Consider the following 11,079-nt stretch of genomic DNA (forward strand, 5'->3'; position numbering starts at 1 on the left):
CCGCCTTAAAAAAGGTTGTAGGATACTGTCCGTCTTTCTTTAGGGTTGTAGTAATCATATACTGCAACGCTCTGATCTTTGAGGTCCTTCACTTTATAAATCCTGTACATGGCTAGCTTAAAACACGTTGGCAATTGCTCCAGCTGGAAGAAAATAAAGTCATTACCAAACCTTATAAAACAACACCAGGCTGCAGAATTCCTAACAGGAGTAGCTCTTGCCATATGAACATTTTTACATTTGCTGTATACGCACCTGATCAAAGTATAGATTTAACTTTGTCTCCCTGTTTTCCATTTCAGTTTTCCGCAGAGTGGGAACAGTTTTGACCAGCCTGCGAATCTCATCTTCATCAAACTGGTAACCGGAAAGGGAATTTACCTCGATGACGGCCATGCTACTTTGGCCTTCGCGAATATATCTGCAAGAGAAGTAGGATAAGCGCTGTTGTTAGAGCGCGAAAAAATTCCACGAAATATTGTTAGTTTTACCTGCTGCAGATACCCATTCTCAAATCAGCTGTGGAAGTTGTCTTGGTAATGTTAAGATCAAACGCAACATCCTCAGCTGGTTTGGCGACATTGTATGTCCAGCTTAAGTACGCTATCGCGACACCTTTTCCTTGAGCCATTAAATTCATCTCTACTGGTTTGCTTTGCAGCTCCATCGTCTGCAGGACGACAGAAGTGTCCGGAGTAAGAGTTAGGCTTTGTTTATTTTGGCCATAGCCGAGTTCGATCTGCATCGATGGTGGATTAATAAAAGCTTTGGCAAATTTTGCAAGAGCGGACAGCCCGACAACAGTATCCTGCAATCACGAATTTATTGTGTTACTGCGTAAACAATCCAGTTAATCTAATACGTATAAATTAAATTCAAGTTGTGCTATTTCATTTCGACACATGTACTGTTAATCTTTACATATAGAAATTAGGGAAACTCACTTTTGAGGTCACGCAAGAACTCTGAATATTTTGGAGCCTGGTGATCGCGCATATGATCGTGTATACGTACAGTATTATCGCGAAGGCATTTTTTCTCAGGGAAAAATTAAAGTTTGAGCTCACATCTTCACATCAAATTAACATATGTATCACACATTTTACCGCTCGGACATAACCGCCGGCCTATGGATAGCGTTGAAAAGTGCTGAAGACCAGTTTTCCATAACATTTAGCAAATTTACCAAAGGTGCACGTGGTCACCGGCTAGTAGGCTACGCGTGTATGTCGCATTCTTCATTCTTGCTACATACCTAGTTACGAGTATCTGTCGATGTGGCTTTTAAAATTTCCATTGTTGTACTACCTTTACAAGATCTAATTAGCGTGAACGTTTGCCGCGTAATTACGAGTACTGCACCGGTACCTGTGTCGAAACAAATCCCCCTTCAGCATTTTGTTTGGAGATTAGCCACGAAACTATAGGAAGGCAGGATGAGAACTTGTTGTTAGCCAAGAATGCCAGTAGAGCATAGTCGGTAGCTTCGACATCTTTGGCATTGGTTGGATACGAGTGTTCAGCGTCAGCCCCCTGGTCGGAGAGTGAAGCAACAGTTGCCCAGTACGCGGCCGAAGTATTCTTAATCATTCTCTGCTCCAGCAAGTCCAGAGCAGTCGCGCTCTTTGCGCTCTGAGACTTCACCAGTGCGTAAGCCGTGATGGCCAAGGTGTACGAATCGTTTGCTATTGTGGAGAGCTCTGATTCCAGAAACACGACGGTTTTATCTTTTGAAGAAACCAGCTGACCCCAGAATTTATCGTGGGACTGTTGATACTGCAAGAGTGAGAGAAGAGTGAATGCTGTCAAAGCAACACCGGAGGATGCTCCTCCTTGGTGCTGCTTGTCGATGACCTTTCCGTTCTCCTCAAAAGAACCATCATCCTCTTTTTGGTGGCTTATTAGTTATTAGAAAGCGCACAGCAGATTCAATAACATTATCTTCGATAATCGGGACAAATTCCGTTGCTTCCAAAAATACTCGGGCAACGTAGGCGGTGAGCCATGTTGAGCCAATTGGATCAGAATTCCCCCAAGCACTATACGAATCATCGGTATGCCGGTAAGTCAATTCTCGTTGATATCCCAGTTGAATGTTGGATATCAGTTTTGATTTCTGGGGCTCGGCAAGTTGATTGAGTTGTTTCAAATATTTTGCTACTACAAGATTCGGTGTCGTTGTGGCCATGTTCTGTTCGCCGCATCCAAAAGGCAGTCGAATTAATTTATCCAGATTATTCATAGCTGCACCTAAGATATCTCCGATAACGCGAACCTCCACTTTGTCTGATCCGACAACTTTTCCAACCGGGTCGGAGGGCAATGTCAGCGGGATATTAAGATTCGATGACTGGCGGAGGTCAATAAAAACTGGTCGGCTATAATATTGCTTCACGCCTTCCGGTTTGACTGGAAGCGACTTTTCCAACTGATCTGCGGCAAACACAGATTGTACAGTCACCTTCAGAACCAAGCCTCCGATTTGTTTCGGAATTATGGCGAATGCAGCCGTCACTCCTTCATTGCGTTTAGCAACGATGTTCTTGTTCAGGTGCACCGTTGTGTTATCAGGATTGCGTACTTCTAACTGAACTCGGACATCTTGTTGTTGGGACATGTAGTTGAAGACAAGGACTTCCACAGTTAAGTTTTCGTACCGCACTATGCTGAAGGGCAAATTTAGGACAGCGAAAAAGGATTGGAAAACCTTAAGTTACAATAAAATTAATAGTCAGTAACTTAATGCATATCCTCAAACTGACGTGCACCACGAATACGCCTAGTGCCTACTTTAGCCGGAATGGACGTCAATCCCAGTCCACTGGTATTGCTGAGGCTGATGGCGGTTATTTTCCAGGTAGTTACCGAATCCGGAACTTTGGATTGTATTTCCGCAAAACCTTCGGGGCTACAAAGAAAAGTTCGGTTATGGGATAACTGCTCTTCCATTTCACTGCAGTGTCAAAACCCATAATTTGTTGATGCAGCACGTTTAACACTTACTTGGACATTGCTGTTTCGAAAAGGAAACTCTGTCTAAAGTCTTTTCGACTCTGGGTGGGCGATTGCAGGCTTTCGGCTGGTATTTCCGTGCTGGCGCTAGAGCCAGCAACTGAAGTCACCTCAACGGTCTCCGTTGTTGTTAATGATTCCGATTCCGGCGGAGAGGTGTCCTCACCTGCAGCAGCCGTTACGCTTTCTCCTTCGAAGCCCATCCACTCCCCCTCACTTGCAACCATAGTGGGTCCTCTTCTGATGACGGAAGGTGTTCACTGGTCATTATGAACTGTCCAGGATACATGTTCTGAAAGTGCAGCTTGCGGGGGTTAATAAGACGCACTGAAGCAAAAACTTCAAAGTTACCTCAAAGAAGTCTTTGACGGAGTACATGTCTGTTGGAGGCAATTTCGCTTTGCCAATAGCCGCAGTTACCTGCAAAAAATCGTGAAAAATTTGACATGAAATTTATTACTTTGCACTTGCGTAAACCGGTGCACTCATTGCATTCGTTTGATCGTTCTGTTGTAATTTAAATGGTAACATACTTCGTTCCATGAAAGGTCATTTTCTGTTTTCATCAACAGCAGACTTTAGTCCATAGCAAGAAAGGCTACAAATGATGATGGGCTGGTTTTGGCTTTGTACAGCGCTTCTTCACCGGGTTGAGCGTACGCTAATCCACTTTTTGCTTCCACAGAAACTGCGACCTATACCGCACAGTGCACACAATTAAACCTTAACAGTTTTTGTGTTTCTTTCCTTATTTTGCCACTAAGTATGATTTAACCAATAAAGTTCAACATTAAACCTGATGGTGAGAGCTGCATAAGTACAGTACTTCCACCAGCGTTCTATTACGTGATCTGAAAACACGTTTGTACCTCAGTTTTAGTCGCGCGTGTGTCAAGTGAAAACCAGTGAATCTTTCCAACAACTTCACCGTCATCACGAATATACTCGTAATAGACCGATAGAAGGCCGTCAGGACCCATTGCCTCCATCAAAGGCACGGAAATCACGATATATGAACCAGGTTCCGAGGTTGAATTACTCCACAGAAAACTGTCGTTCGACTTTGATTGGACCTAGACAAATTTTGTGCTGGGCTGGTTTTGGTTTCGATTGTCATGTGACTAAAATGTGACCCAAAGAAAAACTAACGGAAAAATGTGTACAAGAATACCAAAAACTGTACTATTTCGTCAGTTCTAGTTGTCAAGTTAATTCCGAACGCTGCCGTTTTCCCGCTTTGAAGTTCTGCGGAAAGTTGTTTGATGTCCAAAAAACTGCCGCTTGAGGATTCTCTTCCTTTAACCGTTACTTCCTTTTCCGCATCAGTGTATTTTATAGTAAGGCTGATTCTGCGGGCATTTTTTGTCGTTGGGATGCGCACATCGACGAGACCATTTGCTGGGACTTTAAGACCGAAAACTTGGTCAAACTGTGAACCATTGTTGACAACGATTTTTTCTCCAGAACTTCCACGTTTATCATAAAATGAATACTGGATACGGATTTCCTTTGTGCTTGGGGGAAGCGGTCGTCCATCCAAGTCGCTAATGCGGATGCGAAATTGATAATCTTGTCCAGGCAAAACTTGTCGGCGCTATCCAATAAATCCACTTTATACGCTTTATTGCTGACGGAAACGTAGCCAACGGCAATCTTTGATTGACCTGTTAATGCTTCTGTGAAGTTGACCTTGACTTCCAGCTTGGCATCCTCACCGTAGCTTTCATCGGAGCTAACGGCGGAATCAATCGGCAGAGTAACAATAGATCGTCCGTTAAAATCCTGTAGAATACATGGGACAACAATACAGAGATCGGCAAAGGTCAATCGTTTGCATGTCTGTGTAAGGCTGCCTCATCTGTTAAAACCGGTTTCAGCTACTTTTATAACAATGAATGTTCACATACCGCGATTGATGAGCTTTGGTTTACAGCATTTTCCGAATAAGTTTTCTTCCAGGTTGCTTCCACTTTGCCCTTTACAGGTTCACCGAATGTGTAACTAAAAACGTGAGTGAAAATAAATGCTCAGAAATTGCATATACCTCATGCCCAAGATGCCCGAGATTTTTTTCTTACTTTGCTTCAACGAAAAATGTCAAAGTAGAATCGGCAGGGGTCATAAAATTTGGCAGTGACACTATTTTCACATCAAACCTTGGCAAAACTGCAAGTACACACGCACAAAGTGTACGACAGACGATTCTGTTACAAAATTAACGCAAATATGCTGCACTTACCGTACTCATCAACGGAAAACTGCTTAGTCCCAAGAATTTCTTGTGAATCCGATGCGCGCACCTCGATGGTCCAGGCACCCAGAAGTGGGTCCGATGACAGCAAGAAATCACCAGCAAAATACTCCTTCACTAAAATTCCAAACCATCACGTTGCAAAATTCACCATGCGAAAGCGTGATCAACACTGGAAGTGATCGATGAATGTTGTTACCATTGGGGCATAACCTTTAATAAGTATCGTAGTACAAGTACAAACTTAGTACCAAAGCAGAACGTCATTATAACAGAAAAACCTCCTCTATGCTATCCTGATAGGGGAGCGTACCCATTACACAAATCGCGTTTCGCCGTTGTATTTGCATAGATATCCGCTGCTTAAAAAACTCTTTCGCTCGCTTACCATTGGGATCCGTCGCGTTAGTGTACTGTTTAACAACATTGTTTTGAGGATCCTGTGCGAAGAGTCAATCAGTAAATTGCAAATATCGAAATTTTCAGTTAACTGCAAAATTATCGTACCATTATCTGCACGGTGAGCGGAATGCCAATAGGCAAAACCTGTTGGTTCACAGTGACAATACGGAACCGCATACTATCTTTGGCTTTGTATAATGGCTGGTTAGTCTGGATAAAGGCCAACCGTTTGTTGGTTGTTTCAGTTTGCTCACGCACGTATACTGGCCAGTCGTAAGTTGTATAAAATCGGCCATTTAAACTAGTCCCGTTAATTGACAGTTGCAATTCGTTTCCAGTTCCGGGATATTTTGATAAATCAGGGATTTGGTAACAAAATCGATAACATTATCAACGCTTGTCATAGTGAGGGCAGATTCAAGTAATATGTTGTCGAGTCAACTTAGCACCTTTTCGTTCAGTGAGTTATACGCTAAGCGGATACAACTCACCGCAAAAAAATAAAGAAGTGCCAAATGGACTCGACAACACAATACTTATATGTGCATAATTTTTCGTAAACCGACAAACTCACACTTAATTCCAATTTGCTCAGCGTATCTGATTTGATTTCGAAGGATTTTAGCGATGCGAATTTATCCGGTCCCACATCCTGCCACATATCCAAACCGGATGGTCGCAGATTGATATCCACATTGATGTCCGATCTGGCACTGCGGCACATTATGGAAACAGGAAACGTGCTATTGGAATGTAAGGTTTTGGGCCCGATAATAAGGTAATTCATCCATCCCTCATCGACACTCACGGTGTAGCCGACGGAGATGGCCAATACCAGCAAAAATTTCAAAAGCATCGTGAATTACTCTAGCTTTAAAAATTGTGTAATCATCAAAAAATTAATGGTACTGGACTCTCATATCAGCAAGATTATAACAGAAAATAAGGAATGGCTTGGAAATGTGATTACTAGGTTAATTATGAGCAGCAGCCGCGAAATCTCATCCGCCATTAATAACGCATAATTTTTGCTTTGATTGAATTATATAAACTTGCTAAATTGTGCAAAGCCACCAAAACCGTCTGATCAGCCAAGAAGCCGGAGGGTGGTATGAAAAGTGCCCCAAAATTAAGGAAAGACCGGCCGGTTCTTAAGCTTTAACTGAAATAGTTGCTGAACTACGTACATGTGTCTGCATATCTGTCTGCAACCTCAAAGAATATTAATATGTATACGTGGTATTCGTGCCACAGGAAAACGGTAAGGAATACAGCAACCAGGATAATCGAATGAGTAACTGAGAATTTGCGAATGCGCACTGGTTTACAAACCTGTCAGATCATGGTTCCACAAGTGGCAGTGCCATGTTCCGGGAAAGATCTTAAAATACGTCAGCATCATTTGCCTGCCCTTTAGCGTAAGACAATAGTTTTTCTTGGTCGTGCCCGTTTTTTATATTCGCGATTGGCTGCATGTTACCTATCCGTATAATTTCTATCGACATATTATTACAATTTCTGTTTATCTAATTTCTTGTGGTCATTTTGTTTTGTGAGAACTGTCAACATATTATTTGTAGATTCCATATATACAGTAATTACTACGGAGGTCCAACTGGAACTGCCTGGCTTCATACACTCTCCCATTTTTGAAAGATGACAATAATAATGTTTGTTTGACCGTCAAACAGATCTACGGTAGATACTGAAATTACCAGTATTCGATGGTATACGAGCTCGTTACACTGAAGAGGATTTATGTTAGATTGTACTGTGTAATTTTGTATGCAGCTTGCATGGTTCACGTTGCTAATCCAGCATGCGAGAGCTCTATGAATAAGGTATTTCAAATCGACAATTAAAACAAATTATTGTCTGTCACATACAGATAAACAAACATGCGCATAACTGCAATACTCCTTAAAATATGCTAGCAACTAAATCATTGGTAGTTGGGTTGCGGGATAATAAATTGTTGCCTGCACATCCTGTGTGTGTGAGCTACGGTAGATGTACATACTGGAGTAGCCTAGCAGAATGAAATCTATGTGAATAAAAGCGTCCATACAGTACTTACTTCCACAGTTTCAGTACTTACGAAGGTGAATTACTGTTAAATTATTGTTCATCAGACGCGTATGTGGATAAATTTACTAATATAGCAATACAAGTACGTATTTTTATATGCTTGTATAATTGTATTATTTATTTTGGCAATTACTCCAAATTTGTGATAATTGTACAAAAGATCTATTACGAAATCATTAACAACAACCAGGCTGTATACAAGGAACGGTTATCAATGAAATTATGAAAAACAAACAAAAGAATGATGCATTCCTGATTTGTCAATGTATGTGATAATGGGTTAACATGGAAAAAGGTACCATTACTGCAGCTGCACAATTTATTGTGAAACGAAGAGCAGGAATAAATATGTACATTTCCAGGGAAAACAATTTATTTTTCCATAACTCAGTAGTAAGACTTGGAGGGAAGAGGCAGTCGTAGCGTTACTTCAAAGAGAATCTTGAAACTTAAAACCAACAGCAAGGCCACAACACATCCCAGAACAATGACCTGAATGAAGGCCAACGAGGAGCTCTCCTTGGAGGAATCTCCGCGTTGTCCGCCTGAAGAACCGGTGGACGGGGAAGAGGAGTTGTTGGTATTTGTCACTACCAGTTGTGTACTGGACGACACCAATTTGCGGATCATTACGGGGAGGTTTTCGGGTTTCCGGTGTTGCGCTAATCCCGCCGCGAGTGGTGTCAATTCGCAGCATAACAATGCCAGGAATAAAGGAGACAAAGCGGTTGTTGTATGCATCGATTAGAATAGTCGTATAAAAACACAACGCTAACTGACAAATTCCATCATGATTTTTTATGGTTAAAGTGAGAGCAAAATTATAGGAGTGCCAAGAAATTTCACGGCTGCAGCATTGGCAAATAAAATCCCATTAAATGCCGGAATGCACAGCCGAACACAACCGGATCGCGGCAGCACGCCGGAATGATATCAAACCGTCACACGATACAGTATGAGGAAGAAAAGATCACAGATCAGCGTCAGCTCTAATTACCACTTTATTAACCACACATCTTTCGCGCATATGTTAACCAGCACGCATGTATACAGTGAGATTTTAAAAATAACCGTCTACAACGACGCGATGAGCACACCGACTAAGAACATCCCGCAAAGTGGTAATGTGTGAGAAGTGAGCCCAATGAGAGATGCTGAAAGCATGATCACTACTCTAGAGTAGTACGGTACAGGGGTTGGCGCTGTGACATTCAACATTTACCGGTACTGATGCGCCAGCCGGGGATTTTTATAGGAATGCGGTAATAAAAAATTACAGCTTATGACCGCGCCGCGATCATCCAGCATCTGCCAGGCTAAGTTTTCCCAGTCGCGGTTGACTGCGCGGTATAAGTGGAGAATGACCGCGGACGTCGATGCCCAGAAGAGTGTGTATTTTAGGAAAGCTGGTATTGTATTTGGCCCGTCGAGCTCAAGAGACGCTGGCAATGTCATTGAAGGTTTGACGAGCAAATGATACGATGTATAAAGGAAATGATGTGCAGTGCTAAAAATGGAGACGACATTATTGTGCTGTACTATGCATGAGCGATTGTCTCTTTTATTCTTCGTGGCAGATAAGCGTTCTTTTGATGCTTGACTGGATAGTCATGCCATGAAAAAGGTAGCTGTTGTTTTGACAGTCGGAAGTGTGGACGGACGTCCGCTGCGTATTAGGCGAATGCAGGGCGCTATTTGTTGCTACTGACACATTTGGCATTTACTTATTGTAAACGGTGCTTCTACAATTCTACTCTAAGTGCAAAAAGCGGGAAGGGCTGATTGCAAACCGTCAATATATTACATGGGTAGGGTTATGTTGACCTTTGTTATTAAAATTACCATATTATGGCTGTGCACTGGGTTACTGTGTGATCGATATCATTTGCATAAAACAATGTCAGGTTGCGGCCTTGTGATAACTTAATCAACGGAGTATCGATCGTTGATAATTGTGCCAAGCCCGTTAAAAATTAATGTGCGATCTGAATTTATCAGATCAATAACAGTCATCAGGCAAACCCTTATAATGTTATGCATTTCGTCTTGTCACGTTCCATAAACATTATTTCCTGCAGATGATCATAATTCGTAGTTTATAATCACCTCCCACACCTGCAGTTTTTAAACGGGTGAATCATGAATGGGTAATTGGGTATCGACTCGCGCAGGCTAATTCAAATGTCACCTGCTGATTGGTCTTTGACAAACCGAAACTGCACCTATACGAGACGTTACCCATACTTCTGTGAGTGCTGTCGATGACTGTTTGACTGGAACACTGCCGAACGCTTTATGCCCGATCCACCAGCAATCGCCTTACTACAGTATAACCTTGCATGTGGGCTGCAGCCAGGTTGTAAGGGAACTGGTTGCGCTGTCTGTATAGGAATTTTGCATCCTGAAGTTCGTCTGGCACTACATCGTCAGGGAACAATGCTAGCGGGTTAGGCCTTTGGATTTCAATTTAGAACGCATTGACGTAGACAGGCAGGTGTAAGCAAGGTCACTGCATTCGGGCATCGTGTGCACACAGGGCGTATACTTCTCCACTTTAGTCATCGCCAAACCGAAGGAAACAATGAAACGAGTTTTAGAAACAGACATCTACATCTACTAATGATACAGACATCTATCTACATAGCCACCTGGATGGGGCAGAAAGAATTCGCTCGTCGGAAAGAACAAGAAGAGCGGAAAAATGGAAAAGCACTATTCGCGCATTCTCTCCCATAAAGCAAAGTGCATCTGAATCGTTATAAATTCAGCATTTTCCGTAATCGAGTGTGTATATACCGTATTGCATGCACACAATACTTTGCGAATTTGTGCAGTTTCCGGCTTTGCGCGTCTTGGGTACAAATAAAATATGCACTTTATGCGGAACACATAATGTGTTACATTATGTACATGTCGAAATTCTGCACATGTTAAGTATTTTCGTACTCACTGTACTTGAAATTCTTCCTAGTTTTGCTAAAATTTCTTAAAAATACACATAATTATATATTATGTCAGTATAATCAGAAGTGGGATGGACAGACATTAAAAAACAAAAATTATTTAAATGAGAAAACAGTTAAAGCGAAATCTGAACCTTTAAATCTGGTACATGTACATATTACTCAGTTTTCTGTTAGCTTTGCCTCATGGCCCTGTTTACGGCACTGCAGATTTTTTGCCGTCAAACGAGACATAACTCAACTTCCGTAAATTAATTTTCTCCATTGGCTCTGTGACTCTTTGGTTTTGTTTGTCTTTATCGTTAACCAAAAAAAGTGCGAAATCGTACTTGCTTTTGAATTCTGGAATACGTACATTTTGCA

The 11,079-nt window shown here is 41.9% G+C and overlaps 1 protein-coding gene across 1 annotated transcript; it reads right to left on the reverse strand.

Moving 5' to 3' along the window:
• Positions 1-5: 5 nt before the first annotated feature.
• LOC129595386 (CD109 antigen-like) lies at positions 6-6,521 on the reverse strand. The gene is given in 16 exon segments (XM_055492382.1): positions 6-143; positions 256-421; positions 492-808; positions 1,369-1,776; positions 1,922-2,707; positions 2,791-2,908; positions 3,004-3,252; positions 3,341-3,432; positions 3,546-3,707; positions 4,450-4,794; positions 4,920-5,013; positions 5,091-5,178; positions 5,252-5,380; positions 5,652-5,703; positions 5,771-5,875; positions 6,240-6,521. Coding segments are annotated over 16 exon segments (3,531 nt in total).
• Between the last annotated feature and the right edge of the window lie 4,558 nt (positions 6,522-11,079).

Source organism: Paramacrobiotus metropolitanus, unplaced genomic scaffold (assembly GCF_019649055.1).
Source record: "Paramacrobiotus metropolitanus isolate TYO unplaced genomic scaffold, Prichtersi_v1.0 Parri_scaffold0000077, whole genome shotgun sequence".
Classification (NCBI taxonomy): domain Eukaryota; kingdom Metazoa; phylum Tardigrada; class Eutardigrada; order Parachela; family Macrobiotidae; genus Paramacrobiotus; species Paramacrobiotus metropolitanus.